Here is a 19,114-nt window from a genome sequence, read left to right as displayed (position 1 = left end):
TTGTTTTTCTCACAAAATCAATAACGTTTTGATTTTTAAATAAAAAAGAAATATGGCAATTTTAACGGCTGATATACATCCACTTAATCAGCCTAAGAGTTTGAACTGATGTTAAGGGAGCAAAGCCAAAAACTGAAAACAAAAAATTAAACTGCCAGGTTCGTAAGCATACTACTATGAGACATTCCAAAACACCATTGTTACATTGCAGTCACACTGGGATACTAGTAGACAGAGTCTTGACAATAAGGTAAACATTCCAAGAGCGGGTTGAGTGTTGCCATCATAAACAGAGAATGAATGTTTTCTCTCATGCAGGTTTAGCAGCAGATAATGAAATGGTGTGAATTCTGAATATCAATTCCAAAATAGATTGTGACCTTAAAATTGTGGTCAAAATATTATAGACACTATTAAAAAGGTAAACCTTTGTCATGTATTGATTTACCACAAGTACATTTACTCGTACACTTTTGAGTAACTGTACTACTTTTGGCTATTCACAATTTACAAGTGTAAAGTTACTCAAGAGTGTAGACTTACATGTCCCCACACCCTGAAATACAGGATGGAGCCAGCACAAATGCCAAATACACTAATAATGCTACTACTAGTAGTAACTTTTCAACTCTATTAGACTTTCCATACTTGGCTAAGACCTTCCCAATTGAGGCAGAGGTCTCCCTCTGGTAAAGTATAGGGAAACGTTTTAAAGTTTACTAACCTTGGAAAAAAAGGAAAAAAAATGTGTATGTTAAATCTAAATGTTCATTAGTTGTATGTCCTTTCTTTAAATGTAGAACAATATAAAAACAGTTACAGCATTAATATCCTAATTTTATATTAGAAAATTAGTTTTTTTAATATAATACATTAAATTACATACATTTTTCTATAGTTTAAATTAGAAAAATTCCCACCTTAAGCAAAACATTGTATTATGTATTTATGAGTATTACAAGTGATGTATAGAATTATTTAAAATGAATTACATTTGTTTTAATAAATGAATGTTACGTTCATTCGTACATTTTTAAAAAGGTGAATTAATAATGAAATATTTTAAAACAAACTAATAATTATGTTTCACTCATGGACACTTTTTGTAAACATTAAATAAAAGAAATGTATTTATGTTTTTAAATAGTTTAAATAATTTAACTTTTTTAACATTAGTTCCTGTTGGGATTTATTTTGAGTCCCTACCTCCATTATTTCCATGGCAGTGTGTTGTAGTACCTTTGCTTGACCAAGGGTGGTGCTGGACTTGCTGAAGCTCTTAGCTGGAGTACTTTTAGAAATGTCTTGAATCATTTTTGGCTGCAGTTTTTATAGAATTGAGTTGTGGGTAGGAAGGGGCTTACTCTTTTGTGGGTAGGTGCCTGTCCCTTCCGAAATCCCTCCCTAACCCTACCTTGTCCCCTCCTCACTCTTTCTCAAACACCTTCCCTTTAGTAATCATATACCTCATTTTCCAGCCACTCTCCCCTGTCCTTCCCACATTTAGTACTAAATGTACGCGTGTGCAGATTGCAGTCCTGGTGCGATCTACACACACAAAAGATAGGATTGGCAGAAGCACAGATCTCAGCAAATAGGTTTGTGAATAGCATATTGAAGTACATTGGTACACTATTAAACATGCTTTAAATTTGAAATTTGTGTATAGGCCCAAAATACTTCATAAATATCGTTGATAAGTATATTATTTTTATGTTTTAAATAATACTGTTGAGCATTGAAGTGTTGCATTTTGGTGTTAGAAATGGGCTCTCCAGTTGGCAGTGGTTTGCACCCTGTCCATGTAGGGACCCACATTCTAGCCAAGGTAAGTATAGTACACACTACGTTTCCTGTGCTCACCCTCTGGTAGCATGGCTCAGAGAAGTCAGGCTAAACTAAAGAGGCAATTTGTATAGTATTTGTGCACAAATACCACAAAAGTACTCCACACCTATTGAGAATGATAACCAATATGTATCTAAGTAAAAAAAGACCACAATGACAAAACTTCGACATAAACAGATCAAGATATGACTTTTTCAATATTAAATGCAGTTATAGCGCTCATGAAACGCTAGCTCCGGCTGGAGTTATTATTGACATGCTTGACGAAGACGAATCCACAGGTTTGGGCCGACCACGGTGGAACGCCGGCCGGCTATAGAGTCGTGCAGACTCCGGTTACACTACCTTTGAGCCGTTGAGGATCAAAGACGGTGCGGGCCCCGGGGAGGTGAGGCGTGCGTAGGCAGGTGCGGCGTCACTTCCTTACTGCTATGCCGGTCATTAGCGTGTTGGCAGGCTGGGATGGTGCATTGCACAACGAAGGTGAGGCGCCACTGAACCAAGTGAGGCGTCGGTTCCTGGAGGCGGTGAAGAGCTGCTGACACCAGGGGATGTTGCGGGGTGCAGGGAATGTTATGCTGTGGTTGCAGTAATGGTTCTAATGGAGATGCGGTGTCAATTGAGTTCTGAGGTCAAGTCGTGAGGCATCGACTTTGCAGTGTCGAGGTCACACCAAGGTACCACAGGTGCTATGGCAGAGTCGGAGTCGGGCGGCATGGTTGTCGGTGACGCAGTATTCTAGACTCCCATTATGGAGGTTCTTCGGAGGCACTGTGGTGGCGTCGAACACTGTAAGTTGCAGTCACTGCGTTGAACAGGAACCATGGCTTCAGTGCAGGCAGTTGTGTGGTGTTGTATACCAGTGCCGGTTCTAAAGTGATGCTTAAAGTCGAGGGGCTGATATCTTCTTTTTTTAGCACAGCAAACTCACTTCCAAGGGCTTGCCAGAGTGAGGCTCTCAGCAGAAGAGCCCAGGTGCTGCTGGCGAAGTCTTTAATGGCCCTGTGACATCCAACAGGGGGCAAGCTCAACTCAAGTCCTTGGAGAAACTTTAGAAAGCAGGATACAGAGAGCAAAGTTAAGTCCTTTCACTCCCTGGCATAAAGTAGCAGGCAGAAGGACAACACAGCAAAGCAAGCAGCAAAGTGGCAGTCACTCCTGGCAGTACAAGACAGCTAAACAAACAAGATGATGGATGGAATGTTGCACAATAGCAAAACATTCACCCCAGTCACAGATCTGGGTTTAATCCATCGTTATTTTGCTCACCAAGCCACCCCAGTTCAGACATGGCCATATGCAAACCAGTCTTGACCCTGTGCCTCATGTGAACAGTCCAGTCCGAACTGCCAAGCCATGTCTTTCCTGGACCGGACTCAAGCATCCTAGGACCGGTTTCTTGCTATCAGCCGTCTTCAGCCAGGATAGCTTGACTCCAGTGGCTTAGTGAGCAAGGGACCCACGTCTGGGCATACCCTTCCCACATAGGGTGAACAGCAAAACAAACATGATGATGGACGGAATGTTGCACAATGGCGAAACAAACACCCCCAGTCACAGATCTGGGTTTAATCCATTGTTATTTTGCTCACCAAGCCACCCTTGGATTTAGGCCCAGATCTCTGTACTGGGGTGAATGTATGGCATTGTTCTGCATTCTGTCCATCAACTGTTATTTTTGCATTTGTCACTCCGAGTGGGATGGGTATGCTCAGATGTGAGTCCCATGCTCTCCACACCACTGGAGTCAAGCTATCCTGGCTGAAGACGGCTGATAGCCAGAAACCGGTCCTAGGATGCTTGATTCAGGTCCAGGAAAGACATGGCTTGGCAGTTCGGGCTGGACTGTACCCATGAGGCACAGGGTCAAGGCTGATTTGCATATGGCCATGTCTGAACTGGGGTGGTTTGGAGTGCAAAAAAACAATGGATTTAGGCCCAGATCTCTGTACTGGGGTGAATGTATGACATTGTTCTGCATTCTGTCCATCAACTGTTATTTTTGCATTTGTCACCCCGAGTGGGGTGGGTATGCTCAGACGTGAGTCCCATGCTCTCCACACCACTGGAGTCCAGCTATCCTGGCTGAAGACGGCTGATAGCCAGAAACTGGTCCTAGGATGCTTGATTCCGGTCCAGGAAAGACATTGCTTGGCAGTTCGGGCTGGACTGTACCCATGAGGCACAGGGTCAAGGCTGATTTGCATATGGACATGTCTGAGCTGGGGTGGTGTGGAGTGCAAAAAAAACGATGGATTTAGGCCCAGATCTCTCTACTGGGGTGAATGTATGACATTGTTCTGCATTCTGTCCATCAACTGTTATTTTTTGCAGTACAAGGCAGCTCCAATGCTATTCATTGGGAGAGGTAGGCCTTGCTATAGTGAGAAACAAATTTAAAAAATGTTCACTATCAGGACATTTAAAACATAAAAGCTCATGTCCTACCTTTTAAATACACTGCACCCTGCCCATAGGGCAGCCTAGGGCCTACCTTCGGGGTGACTTATATGTAATAAAAACGAAGGTCTGGGCTTGGCAAGTAGATGAACTTGCATGGTCGACATGGTCAGTTCATCATCGGTTTCAATTCTGACCGGCTGATTATGTATCAGCTGGCCGGAACTTAAACTGGCCGGTCATTGCATCTTTCTTCCGATGAGCTCAAGGAGCCTGTCAGCCAATCGAAATCAGCTCGTAATCCCAAAGGCACTGCTTTTGTCCTGAAGAGAACCAGGGATTTATTCCGTCAAAGGTTGAAAAAACGAATATTTTCCCCAATCAAGACCACCTTTAAAAACAATTTGTACTATCTGTGGGGATTTATAATATTTCAGCATGTTCCTTCTGTTTTTCACTCATTGTTCACTGTGCTAGCTACACAATGGACCTGATTCTATGCAGCAGCCACACCCACTCTGCTGAGTGTGCACCGTGTTTCAAAGCACAAGCGCAGCATCTTTCAGAGCGCAAGGTAGGATTAGAGTGACAAGTTGTGTGCCCACTGGTGGGACAACTCTATACGGGTGATGTAATATCCCTCACTCATTTCCTGCTTTACAATAGTCCAGTAGTTCCAAATTTTAAATGTTTTCTCTTTATTATCAACACAATTCCGCAGTCGCAGGAATGCATGGAACACAGGAAATCCTTGTGGAATCTGATAAAAGGTGGTTCAGATGAGCTAACTGATGTGCTATTCTGGGTATTGTACCTTCAGCCTGGAAACACCCACTGAGTTTACGGTCCACAAGGAGAAACATTACCTTCCTCTTGAGGTACGTAGGCCAAAGCCCTGCATGAATGATCTGCATCATGACCACATCTCCTGACAAAACTGACACAGTTTACTCAATCATTTTCTCTTCAAGCACACACACAGCCACTAAAGAATAGTGACTGTCTGTAGCAAAGACCTCTCTCATATTCCACAAAAGCCCTATATTCTTGGATGCAGAGTTGATGATGTGAGCAAAAATGCTTTCTGTCTGAAATATTACCAAGGCCCCAAAGCATTGAACATTTCTCTGTTTAATTTTAAGACAACAAACAACTTCACAACTTATGAAAGATCTCATGCGACAGATAGTATGTGTTTCAAGTTTCCATTCTTTCACCCAACTAAGGATAGATATATACTAACCAAGATGTATTTCATTTATATGATTGAGGATTAGACCTTGTTCTCCTGCACCTAGGAGGCCGAAGAATATATGCGGATAGACTGTGACTCAACCATATTGATCCTGGGTCAAACTTTTATATCAGAACATAAAACCAACACTCTTTGAAATGTGTAGGTTCTGATCCCATCCCACCTATCAGGCTTCTGAAGTATGGTGAAACAAATTAGGCCTTTGTGGTACCAAGCTACTCTAAAGTGCACCACTGTAAAGAAAAGATGTTTGAAGAAACAAATTAAAGTTTTCCACACTTACAGCACAATTATCAGTATACACAAGTGTGTGTCTCAATTACTATGATTCCTCTCATGCACAAAATGTGCCCATATGAAAACTCTGTGTGCCCTCTCACTACTCTCTTCATGGTTGGATGACCTTGTACCCAAGTATGCTTGGGTTTTGCAAGTGCCACATATTACCAGTTCAGCTAGGTTTATATAATCACCCTGACTTCCGACACATCCATTAAAATTCGCATCAGTCCATCTTCCTCATGCCACCACTTCCTTTATTCTCAATCCTGCATATAGCTGTAGTAGGTGGCTATGCCATTGGACTGATGGGATGGTGTTAGATCTGTCAGCCTTAGGGTGGTCTTCCACCAAACAATGTGCATGCTTGCCTCCAATTTTGCTGAATTTGTTTTGTTGGCCGTAGGGCTCTGTGGTCTTTCCCACTTTTTCTTGGCCGTAGGGCTCTGTGTCTTTACCCCTGCTAACCAAAGCTAAAGTGCTTGTGCTCACTCCCCTAAACATGGTTTGATTGACATATACCTAATTGGAATATTTAATTTACTTTTAAGTCCCTTGTAGAGTGGAATACTATATACCCAGGGTCTGGAAATTAAAGGCTACCAGAGGGCCTGCAGCACTATTGTGTCATCCACTTAAGTAGCACTCTAAAACATGTCCTAGGCCTGCCATTGCCTCCTGAATGCAGTTTTACACTGCCATGTCGACATGGCATTTCAAACCTCTTACCAAGACTTATTCTCCCCTTTTATTACATAAAAGTCACCCCTCAGATAGGCCCTAGGTTGCCTATAGGGTAGGATGCCATGTTAGTAAAAGGGAGAACATGTACTTTTAAGTATTACATGTCTTGGTAGTGAAAAACTCCCAAATTCGTTTTTCACTTCTGTGAGGCCTACCGCTCTAATAGGATAACATTGGGGATTCCTTATAATATTTAATAAGCTGTAATTCCTAATTAAGAGGGAGTAGATCTGCCTGTAGATCAATATATCTGGTTCTACATATTGGATTTTTGTCCTTTTGTTCTTGTTTTATTTATTAAATTAGGTTCTATTTTTCTAACCTGGTGTGGAATCTTTTTGCCCTTTGTTTTCATTGTTTTACTGTTTGAAGTGTTGCATAAATACTTTACACATGCCTTCACGTTAAACCTGACTGCCCTGTGTCAAGCTACCAGGGAGTGAGCACAGGTTGATTTGGGGATTGCTGGTGTCTTACTCTGACTAGGATGTGGTTATTGCCTGACCAAAGCTCAAAGCCCAGTCAACCAGAAACCCAATGTCTAACAGTTGATGTGTTGGGGCTGATTGTACCAGAGTACCATACAAAGCAGGACAGAAGATCTTGACACAGGGGTGATTCAAGTGCTTACATAATTTCATTGCATCAGATCATTTTGAAGATAAATAAATTATATTAACATATCCCATCAATTTGTGTTTGGCCGTTACATGCACTTTTAAGCATAACTACCAAAGGTTACTCAGCACAGCACAGGTATAGTCCACACGTCCACAATACTTTCCAAAGAATGTGCCAGAAATGCAACAGCAAGTCCACCATACTTTAATAGGGCAGTCAAAAATGTCTCATTATTATCATCACATCTAATAGGAAAATAGTTGCACATGTTGCTTTTCTCAGTAGGACTGTCTTTAGTATGATATTATGCCATACTGTACATTTGTGTAAAGTGAGGAAAATATAAACTCATTAAGAGAGACTACAATGCTATTTTCTAGAATTAAGGGCAGTGGACATCTGTCTCAAAGTAATATTCTACACTGAAAAATAAAGAATACTTCGAACGAAAATTCAAATGTCTATATTGGTGATAGGTCTTGTTGTGTGTACGTCGTTAAAAACGTACACATTTGCACATATTATGCAGTGTTTTATGACTAATGTGTAAAAAGTGTGCAGAATCCCGGAAAGATCTGTAAATGTGTCAAAAAAGAAAGATTCGGACATCAGACATTGCAATAAAATTACAACTTACTGAGGGATATCGAAGTACGGTGATGGGGACTGAGTCTTCCGATTGCCTGAAAACAATAAAGAAATTGTTATTTGCTTATTTTTCAAAACCACCTTTTTTAAAAATAAAATATAGGCATCTGTTTGAAATAGTAACTTTGGTAGAAAAAAAACTGCATTTTCTTTGTAAATTAAATATTTTTTTTCTATATTTTGCTCAAAAATTATACATGAAAGCATTGTCATTATGTATATTAGATATCCATGACGTTATGTAGTAGAAAAAGACTTTTAAGCATCTCCATTTCAAACAGTCTGCTGATCTTGTCCCTGCTCATTTTCTTTCCTATTGTTGTGTAGTTGTATGTAATTTGTACCAAGTGATAAAGAAATTAAAATATAACGCATGACTAAGTAAGCTAACATAAAATCAACCGAGTTAGGAAAAGGGAAGTAGCCCTTAGGTTTCCGATCCGAGGCAAATCCTTTTAAACCCCTTGCTTGAAATTCAAGCGTGGTTCGCTAACGGGGTAATATAGTAGTAACCCCTAGCTCATCCCCTCACAGTATCAGCGAATCCATCTAAGCAACTCGCATACCTGGGTATTTTTCTGCCAAATAATCATTCTACGCTTTTTGCGAGCATTGTTCTTGATATGCAGTCAATTGTATTTAGAGCACATTAACACATTCTAATGTGACATTAATCAAAGGGCCAACTAGAGAAGCATGCGTTTTTAGGTTTTGCCCCTTTCGCGCAGGCGAAATCTTATGTTTTAACAGTATGGGCACTTTGTCACGCCTTCTCTTCCATTGGCTAGCTCCATAAATGGAGGCTAGCCATTGGAAGAGAAATCTGTCGGTTAGTGCACGAGCAGATTCGTGGGCGTTCCTGCGATTTTTACTCATCCCGCCCCTTTGAGATCGTCATGAAGACATGGGCCACTGTGGGCGTGTACTTTTTTTTTTTTTTTGAATGGATGTTCTTTCCTCATTGCTAAGATCTCCTGGTCCCACATGGTTGTATCCCGCTGTCCGTCCCCCCTCCCGCTGTCCGTGTCTTTGTTACGCCCCGCGCTGTCCTCCTGCTCTCGCTTCGCCCCTCCCTTCCCTCTGCCGCAGCTCTTCTCAGCCACGGTGCGCCGGAAGAGGATTCCAGCCGGAGGCCCCGCTGCATGGTTGGCAGCCTTTAAGCAACGTTGGAGCAGAGTTTGTCGCGGCCATCGTTTGCCCTACGGAAGGCTGCAGTTATACAAACCCACGGTGCCGATGCCCATGCTGTAACTATCTGTGTGGCTAGGAGAGTATTATGCTGGCGCCTGCGCTCTGTAAGAAGCACTATATAACTATTTCACTGTACAAAAGCCTCTATACCCTTCTATTATCGATTGTGCTCTTGTGCAAATTAGTACCAAACCCTCGTCCACTGGTGAATAAACATTTAGTTTGAAGTGATATTCCAGTGCCCATCAGCAAGACCTCCATTCTTCTTCGAGCACCACCCCCCAGAAGTTGCCGTTCTTGATATCCGCATTCCTTGGAGCTCACACTTGAAAGCCTGTCACGGGCCTGAATTTTGTTTTTCTGCGGTCAGTGCCTGTAAACAATGCAGTCCTCCCCCCCCACCCCCGCGCTGTCCGTCCCTCTCTCGCTTCGCCCCCCCCTTCCCTCTACCGCAGCTCTTCTCCGCCCAGGTGCGCCGGAAGAGGATTCCAACCGGAGGCCCCACTGCATGGTTGGCAGCCTTTTAGCAACGTTCGAGCAGGGTTCGTTTTGGCCATCGTTTGCCCTACGGAAGGCTGCAGTTATACAAACCCGCAGTGCCGATGCCCATGCTGTAACTATCTGTGTGGCTAGGAGAGTATTATGCTGGCGCCTGCGCTCTGTAAGAAGCACTATAAAACAATTTCACTGTACAAAAGCCTCTATACCCTTCTATTATCGATTGTGCGCTTGTGCAAATTAGTACCAAACCCTCGTCCACTGGTGAATAAACATTTAGTTTGAAGTGATATTCCAGTGCCCATCAGCAAGACCTCCATTCTCCTTCGAGCACCACCCCCCAGAAGTTGCCGTTCTTGATATTCGCATTCCTTGGAGCCCACACTTGAAAGCCTGTCACAGGCCTGAATTTTGTTTTTCTGCGGTCAGTGCCTGTAAACAATGCAGTTTCATTGCAGAGTGGTTTCATTCAAGGTTACGCCCGTTATCAGCTTTGGAAGTGCCCGTCCCCCCTCCCGCTGTCCATGAGCCGGTCCCCCCTCCCGCTGTCCGTGAGCCCGTCCCCCCCTCCCGCTGTCCGTGAGCCCGTCCCCCCTGGAGCAAGGAAGAGCCACGGAGCATACAGGCAGAAGAGCACTGTGTCCGCCAGAAGCTCCCGGTGAGTGCAGGCGTCTTAGCAGCTTCAGGGGCATTTTGTTTTCAGAGCCCACAAGGCTTTTCCAAAGCGGGGGCATTTCTTTCGAGTCCCCCATGAGGGACTCCCACGACTGGAGGCATTCGTCTTCAGAGCCACGGAGGCTCGTATGGGCATATTTGTGCTAGAGCCCATCTCTCTCTCGATCTATCTCCCCTATCCTTCTCTCTTTCCATAGATCCTCTCTCTCATACCATACTAAACTGTCTCTTTTTCTCTCTCCCTGTCTCCTTATCTCTCCTCTCTCCACCCATCTCGTCTTTCTTATTTCTTCTCTTTGTGTAGCTTAGTCTGCATTTTTGTTAAATAGCTCTCTTCTGTCTTTCACTGTTTCTCCTTGGTTTCTCTCTCGCATGCAGCTACAAACTTCCATTAGCCCTCATGATCTTACTGGTCACCCCCACAGTCCTATGTAGAGTGACCACCTCACTCCAGGTCATCACGGAAACTACATCCCGTTTTCCGTGTGCCTCTGTTGCCTGCTGCTTGTGCTCCGGTTTTGCGTGTGCCTCTGTTGCTTGCTGCTTGTGCTCCTGTTTTGCGTCTGCCTCTGTTGCCTGCTGCTTGTGCTCCGGTTTTGCGTCTGCTTCTGTTGCCTGCTGCTTGTGCTCCGGTTTTGCGTCTGCCTCTGTTGCCTGCTGCTTGTGCTCCGGTTTTGCGTCTGCCTCTGTTGCCTTCTGCTTGTTTATTAAGCATTTAAATTCTTTCACATTTTACTAAAAATTGGACTGGGTCTCATAATGCACCAATTCGACAATATGTTGTTATTTTCTAAAACTCAAACTCAAACAGATTACATCACCAGCACTATACCAAGGTTAACAATTCTTAATTACAAATGTTACTCATAATGCCAGCATTTCATATATTTCCTTAGTTCAGGGGCGTTTCTTATCAAATTTAGTATATCTCATGGGTAGAAAGTTTCTTTAAGAAGGTCAAGTCCTCTTTATGCATTCTTGAATTAGAATTCTTTGAAACAGAAATTAAATAATCTTGCCTATAAACAGTGTATAAGGGGCAAAACAGTATAAAGTGACTTGTGCTTTGTGTGGAAACTTGATCACAGTGACACAGGGGCAAATCATGTTTCTAGATACTGTGTTGAGGAAAAGCTACCCTACAGTGTATCTTACATAGCCTAAAACCCCTCGCTGTGCTTGCTTCCCTGCCCCCTCGCTGTGCTTGCTTCCCTGCCCCCGGAGTGTGTGTGTGGCTCTGGGTTGGTGTGTGTGGCTCTGGGTGGGTATGTGTGGCTCTGGGGGGGGAGGTGTGGCTCTGGGTGTGTGTGTGTGGCTCTGGGTGTGTGTGTGTGTGGCTCTGGGTGTGTGTGTGTGTGTGGCTCTGGGTGTGTGTGTGGCTCTGGGTGTGTGTGTGTGGTTCTGGGTGTGTGTGTGTGGCTCTGGGTGTGTGTGTGGGTGGCTCTGGGTGTGTGTGTGTGGCTCTGGGTGGGTGTGGCTCTGGGTGTGTGTGTGTGTGTGTGTGGCTCTGGGTGGGTGTGTGTGTGGCTCTGGGTGTGTGTGTGTGTGTGTGGCTCTGGGTGTGTGTGTGTGTATGGCTCTGGGTGTGTGTGTGTGTGTGTGTGGCTCTGGGTGTGTGTGTGTGTGTGTGGCTCTGGGTGTGTGTGTGGCTCTGGGTGTGTGTGTGTGTGGCTCTGGGTGTGTGTGTGTGTGTGGCTCTGTGTGTGTGTGTGTGTGTGTGTGGCTGGCTCTGGGTGTGTGTGTGTGGCTGGCTCTGGGTGTGTTTGTGTGGTAGTAATTGCTGTCTGCTGAGCTCGTCCGTAGGGTACAATAGGTCTCACATTTGCGAGAGATTAAGCTAATGGCAATGTAAATGACAATGCCATTTATTTATCTGTTTTCAAAAGCAACACATAAATACAAATTTTGTCATTTACAATGCCAATAGCTCAAACTTTTCCAAAGGCGAAACCATTGCATTGTAAATGCTTGATATATTAAAGACTTGGAGTGGGAATGGGGAACTCGGAGATACTTAGTATAAATTCACCACTGGAGTCAAAACAAGTCCTCGCCATCACTAGGTTTTACCTTTTGTGTAAAAACACGAAAGTAGCTTAAGGCTGTGCCTCATAACTCTACCCAAAACTCTTGAATGAATAAATACGTTTTCACTATAGACTGAATACCAGTGGGTTGGTAAATTTCAACCCGTGCCTAAACCCCTAATAACACACCGTTGAAATAACGAGTTTGGCAGCATTTAATGCATCTGTTAATTTTCGGATGTGTTAAATACCTTGGCTGTCATTAAAATACGGCAGGTCAAACATACTGAAATTTAACAGGAGAAATTGTACAGTATTTACCATACCATGCGGATTTTGGTGGGTTAAACACCAGAATCTGCATGATGTTCTCCGTAAACTCGTGATGGGTGTTATTTTTATTTTTTTTATTTTTTTATTTTTTGGTAAACCTTTATTGTTACGTCAATCAAGTACAGGCATGGGCCTACAACCATCACGGCTGGCCGCTAATTCGGTTACGAGACAATGGTCCGCCACCCGCAGGCCCATTATTAAAGCTGAATAACATTTGCCCCTAAGCATATCACGTTTATACCAGGATTAAAGAAGGTTTCTTTTTTTATGGTATAAAGAAGAACAGGATCTGGTATCGTATAATCAATCAATAACAAATTAAGGGATCACCACATTACAGTATATTCACCGGCAGGATTACTGTAGTTGAAATATTGGCGCCGGCGCGCATTAACCAGGATAATCAATAAAAACATTACACTTTTGCACCGTTGTAGCATCCGTCCGCCACACCTATGAATATCGTAGAAACATCCACCCTAGTTAAATAGACTAGCAAAAAATTACAGAGGTACACCACCCAGATCCCGGAAAGTGAAAAGAAAATAGAAAGGAGAAAAGTGCCATAGAAACAATAGAAGGACAAAACTAAGAAAGACCCATCCCCTATCCCCCCACCCTGCACTCCTGTAGATGGCTACGGCCTACCCCCCCTAACAGTGTGCCTGTCGCCCTGAGAAATTGAAAACCCCAAAAGAGTATAATAACTATCTAAGGAAGAAAAGAAAATAGTAACGAGTAAAGTGGAGGAGGACCTCCAGGCCAGCCCCCCGGCCCCTCCCCACCCCGCGCTAAACCCTCAGTGCAATAAACAAAACTAAACTGGATACAACCAGTCCGCCGAAGGTTTATAAGATACTTTGTTAGCCTGCAAAGCTACATAGTCACGTAACATTTCCATGTCTTCGCCCCTCCATCAGCCAGTCAGCAATCCTTGCGTAGTAAAACCACCCCTAACCTTGGCGCACCCTGTCGAGCCCACCCAAACATAGCAGCCAGTTGGCATCAAAGAAATTTTTTACGGGAGACCCGGGTGTCCCAAGTGGGGGGAGCAGTCGGCCATGCAAAAGGACATCGTCGCAGAGGTCAATCCACCCCAATACGTTCACCAAACATCGTAGCAAGTCTGAGCGTGGGGCCCTTAGCAAGTGTGGAAGAGTCACATTGTCATCCCACCGACGGAACCTTGTTGATTTGTTTGAGGGCGCTGCGCGTTCCATCGGCCCCTCCGGCGTTACAAGTTCAAAACCTACCGAATCATGTGGACCTCTTGTAGGCCAGATAGGAGTTGCAAGGTTCGGGTCCCTCAGAGTCTCACTTGTCGGTGGGGTATCAAAAGCACAGCCCACTGATTCGGAATCTGGCAAATGTTCAATCGCCCCAGATCCGACTGGCGTCTTCTTCCTCGGGGTGGCAGTAATGGCATCTAACTTTTCACCCAGGTTTCGTGCGCCACATTCTAGGACATTGCACAGGGCGCCAAGGGCAAGAACAAGATCACCGACCATTATCCCTTCGCAATGCGCCCCGACCTCAGCGTGTCTTCCTGCGCCGAGTCCCCCATCGCCTTGCGATACATGAGGCAGAATATCACTGTCCCGAATTGCGGCTCGTCCTGCATCCAGCCCTGTGCAGGATAGGGAGCCAGTTTCAAACAAAGGAGTGGAAGATTCCATGGTGTCACTTACAAGCCTGTAAGATCGGGTGCATCAATCAACTCACCGACGCCCGCAGGTATATTTCACATGGACAAAAACAGACTCCTTCACGTTTCGGGAGACTCCCGCAGTTATCGGGAGAGGCATCACTCCACGTCCGAGTACCACACTAGCAAGCACTCCGGTTCCAAAAGCTGTTGTCGATGCGGTGGTGGTCTGGACCCTCTCAATTGCACCGCTAGTGGGGCTGAGTCATTGCCGATGGAACAGGGCAAGTCATTCTCCCGCTCCGGGCGACCGATCAGGCTTCGTCACTGGCGGCCGCCATTGTTGTATCGGCGGTCAGCGTAATGTCCCACTCAAAGCCCCGGCGCCATCACAGGCCGCTGTCCAAGACGGGACGTATCTCCAGCATCACAGCTGGTAGAATCCTCGGAGGCACACGATCGGCAATCCCGACTATTCACCCTCACAGAACTGTAGTGCAGGCACAGGATATCGAGCAGGATATCATCGCGGGGCGGAGAGGTCCACGGAGCCGAGCGACTAAGCGGCCATCTCGGTCGCCAGCCTGGCTCCTCCCCCGTGATGGGTGTTATTTATAGTACACAATAAATAACGTATCCTGTGGTATTGCTATTTGTCATGTGCGATAAATAACACCCAAACTCGTAATCAGGGCCTAAGTTAAAGATCTTTGCTGCCTTTATTGTACAGTCAGCAAAGAGAGGAGGAACCTGAATATTGTCATCTGCAGGAATTGGTGTCTGTGGGAGGAAAGGAGAACGCTCATGGCAGGGCTGTGGCCAGAAGCCTACACAGGATGACCAAGTCAAGATATGGGTAGGAGCTATGGGAGACATTGGTCTCCCTTGTCTTTATTTACAAGCCAGAATTAATGGTGGTTTGTTGCTGTTTCAGAAGCACAACTCACATGAGTCCTCAAAGAAGATGAAATTCCCTTAGACCTGGCTAGCTGCACTTGTGCCCTGCCCCCTCAAAAAAGTATACATGTGTGTGCTTCTGCTCATGTTCCTGCATCCACTTGCTCGCACTCTTTTACAATCCATCACATACTCTTCGCCTTGCTTGAATCCTTCTGGAGTAGTGGATTAACTACTCTTGCTAGCTGACTGTGAGAACCTATCCTGGGGAACACACATCAAGCAAAGGCAATTGGACCACAACTATGGTGGTTGAGGTTGGTTGCCACTAGTGTCTGCACTACTACGCCTCTCCAAACTGGGCCAAGTACATCCCGTCCGTACTTGATAATCAGGGTAATGTGGGCAAGAAGTCAAAGTCCTCTTATGAAGGTGGTGAGGAAATCACAGACTCAGAATTAGAGGAGTTAAACAAGAGATTCAATACCTCACTGTCCAGCCCATTGCTTGTCTTATTACAGATAGAAATGTTTAATTGCACAGCAATTTAAATACTACTCATACGAATGGGGGATCAGTTACAATGTTTTACAAACTACAAGCATATTGATTTCTAGCAGCAATAGAAATGGTCACAGGCAACAAGCAGGCAAAGGGGTGAGCTAAGGATTGGATTGTGCAAACAACTACTCTCAGAAGCTCAGAGAGAGATGCTACATGCAACATGCTATGTGACATGCTGGACATGGGTGTCGTAAGGCCGCGAGACCGTGTGGCAGTGAGTATGCTTGGACCCTACGTGCCTGGAAATTGCAGTAGTTGGACCTACGTCGGACCTATGGACCCAACCCTCCTCAATTGTAGCATCAGGGAGAATGTTGCGGCAGTGACAGTACTGCAACGCGGGCCCTGAGAACCCAGAAATTCCAGTAATCCTCTCTAAGTGACCAGGCTTGGAGATGCGGAGAGCCTCATAAGTAGCAGTCGAGTGAGCGCCGCACACAGAGCCCCTGAGCCTTAGTACCTGGGTGCTGCGAGTGTGATTCTGCAATGGAACCGGTTTGGGGCTGTATTTGAGCCTTGAGCCGGTTGGGAAGTTGTGTTGCACCCTGCTGCCTCCTGCCCTGGCTCAGCCTCGAGAGTGATTGGTTCCGGATGTGAGAAGGGGTCTCCAGTCTAGGCAATTTTTTGTTGATCGTCACAGGTTCCCACTGTGTGGAATGCAGAAAGTGTGAGCTGATTGCCTGTGTGAAACATTAAGAACAGCACTAGTAAATTATTGAATCTTCTTAAGAGGTTACAGGAGGCTGTTGGGGACCTGCAAAATTGTTCTATAGTCTAAATTAAACGGTCTCCTCACGTGGAAAAGTCACAGACAGTGGGTAAACGTCCTGGTGTGGGGGCCATAGTGCTACCTGCCAGTGGGGTAATAGCTGTGTGTGGAGGAATCGGCCACTCTAGCGTGCGGTGCGGTTTGCTGCCCTACTTCTTCCTGTGCCAACCCTTCTCCCCCGTGGCTTAAATTTTTGGCCGCCTACCACCTATGATTATGCCTTTGTGGACCCCTGCATTGGATAGACAGGTGCCCTGCAGTGCCTTTGTTGTAATCAGCCCCTAAGCACTGGAAAGAGTAAATAAAGGCTGAAATTTGAAGTCTTGTAGTCTCTTAAAGATAACAATCACCGCAAAAAAAATTGAGATCTGGACGTTCACTTCAGGATAGGGCCTGTGCAAAAACGAAATCAAATCCTCTCCGGAATAAAGATGCCTCTGTTATGATGCTGAAAAGGAAAACCAGATATTTATCTTGTGGGAAAAGGAAAACCCTCAAAAGAGGAATCAAATGTTCCCACAAAGGCATTTGGGGGGCCTAAAGACAAGTTGGAGCCTAATGGTTCTGGGGGTCTGGTCCTAATGTGAAAGAGCTGCCTCTGCTGCAGAAGGATAATATTCAACTTTCAGGGGATTCCATCAGCTCACCCTTGATATGCTCCCCTCTCTCCTACCACCTCAGGGCCCCCGCTTTTAGTTTCCATAGTGGTGGATCAGCCTCATTTTACCCCCAATGAGTTTCCCTCTTCCCTAACAACTGCAAAGGTTCAGGCTGATTATTTCACTTTACCAGACCTGGACTTAGATTTATGTAGGAGATATGGCTTACGAGATAAAAGTAAGATTTCAGAATCAGTGGGGAGGCCATTCATGATTGCTCACAAGGGATTACATCTTTTCAGCTGCACTCCTTCAAATCATCCTTCTGTGATATCCCATCTCTCAGTAACTCCTGATCTCGATGTCAGTGGGATACAATCTTGTCATCCTGCAGATTAAGAGACAAAAGTATCAACCTCCTTATTGTTTAGAAAGGCTTTTATCCTCCATTTTACAGCTGCTAGGTTGTGGAGAACCAGTAAAATCAGAAGGGGCCTTGATGCCTCATAGAATGATCCTTCAAAAAGAGGTTCAGTGTCAAATTGATTTTGGCTCCCAGGCACGAAAACCATAATGTAGTAAATTCTCTACAAAAGCTTCTAAATCTGACAGTCCAATTGATCCATAAAATATATTGTTGATACATTCCCAAAATGAAGAGTTTAAATAAAAACTCCCAGGGTGGAAACCAGGATGTGTTCCCAATCTTTAAATCCTGGTCAAAAGCAGGGGCTAAATGATGATGAACAAAGCTCTTTCTCTGTAGACATTGTGGTGAGAAAGAAAAAGCAAAATGAAAAGAAGAAAATAACTCTTTGGAGATTTGCAAAAAGTGTCAAAGTAGAATACGCTTTAAAGAGGGAACAGATGTCTCACATGGTGCCGGGGTCACATTTAGAAATCTTCAAGTAACGCAACAAGTTATGGACTTTGACTGTGGACCTGTTGATGTATTTGCTGATGGGCTTGCAGGAGGGCTAGCAGTGGACCAGGTCTCCTGCCCTCCCCGTATGCAGTCCTTGTTAAATCCAATGGCTGCCCCTTTTTGGGATTCCAAGTACAAAGAGGGACCTTCTGGTGCCAGAAGGTTCAAACCCTGAGTAGTGTAATGGGGACACCTTCATGTTGGATTGTATTCCTCTTTTTGATGTAGATTTAATTTTAAACAAGTCGCTGCTGCTCAAATGTTTCTCAGAGATTATGAATTTGGAGTTAATTCAAGGCTTTGACATTAACCTGGTCTTTATATTGCCCCTTGGGTCCAGTTTTAAATCAAGGGTAATTTTTAACTCCAAACTTATGGCAAATTTGATTTTTAAATCTTCTGAATGCTTGCACTGTAGGGGTATTGATCACACGCTGTTTTTGCCCATACCTGTATTCTGCTACCCAGAGCTGCATCGTGCCGATAGGGGAAGGCTCCCCTCAACAAATACATCTTCAGGCTGTTGAGACCCCCCACCGTCTCCCTCCCGCCGTCCTGCTGTTTCTCAACACCTACAGCGGGGCCGCCGAGTGGAGCGAGGCGAGGGGCTGCCTACAACTCCCGGCAGCCCTCGAGGTCTCCAGCCACACCCCCAGCACGCCGCGCCAGGAGGCGCATAAAGGGCGTCACTGCTACATGGAGCAGTGACACGCTGTTTTTGCCCATACCTGTATTCTGCTACCCAGAGCTGCATCGCGCCGATAGGGGAAGGCTTCCCTCAACAAATACATCTTCAGGCTGTTGAGACCCCCCACCGTCTCCCTCCCGCCGTCCTGCTGTTTCTCAACACCTACAGCGGGGCCGCCGAGTGGAGCGAGGCGAGGGGCTGCCTACAACTCCCGGCAGCCCTCGAGGTCTCCAGCCACACCCCCAGCACGCCGCGCCAGGAGGCGCATAAAGGGCGACACTGTTCCCTCTCGCGGGACGCGAGCGGGACGCTGGGCGAAGCCTGGGCCAAGGGTGGGCCCGACCTAGCCCGTCACAGACCGGAGGAGACTGGGCTGGGCCCACTCCCCTAACATCTGCCACCAGGTAATACGAATATACAATCCATACGCGCTTTTTGGGGAGGAACTGCCTAGTACTTACTTCTCTCTTCTAAGAATAATCCACCTTAAACAACTTATCTGGTC

At 45.3% G+C, this 19,114-nt stretch overlaps 1 protein-coding gene across 1 annotated transcript in view; it reads right to left on the bottom strand.

Annotated features, from left to right (window-relative positions):
• The window catches only part of FRMPD1 (FERM and PDZ domain containing 1), a 1,126,186-nt gene that overhangs the window by 426,828 nt on the left and 680,244 nt on the right, over positions 1-19,114 (bottom strand). The window contains exon 5 of the mRNA XM_086961871.1: positions 7,785-7,830. Coding sequence (XP_086817997.1) covers positions 7,785-7,830 — 46 coding nt within the window. The remainder of the gene's footprint in view (positions 1-7,784; positions 7,831-19,114) is intronic.

Source organism: Lissotriton vulgaris, chromosome 3_1 (genome assembly GCF_964263255.1).
Source record: "Lissotriton vulgaris chromosome 3_1, aLisVul1.2, whole genome shotgun sequence".
NCBI classification, from domain to species: domain Eukaryota; kingdom Metazoa; phylum Chordata; class Amphibia; order Caudata; family Salamandridae; genus Lissotriton; species Lissotriton vulgaris.
Note: the sequence above shows the minus strand (reverse complement) of the source record. Positions and strands in the feature narration are given on the sequence as shown.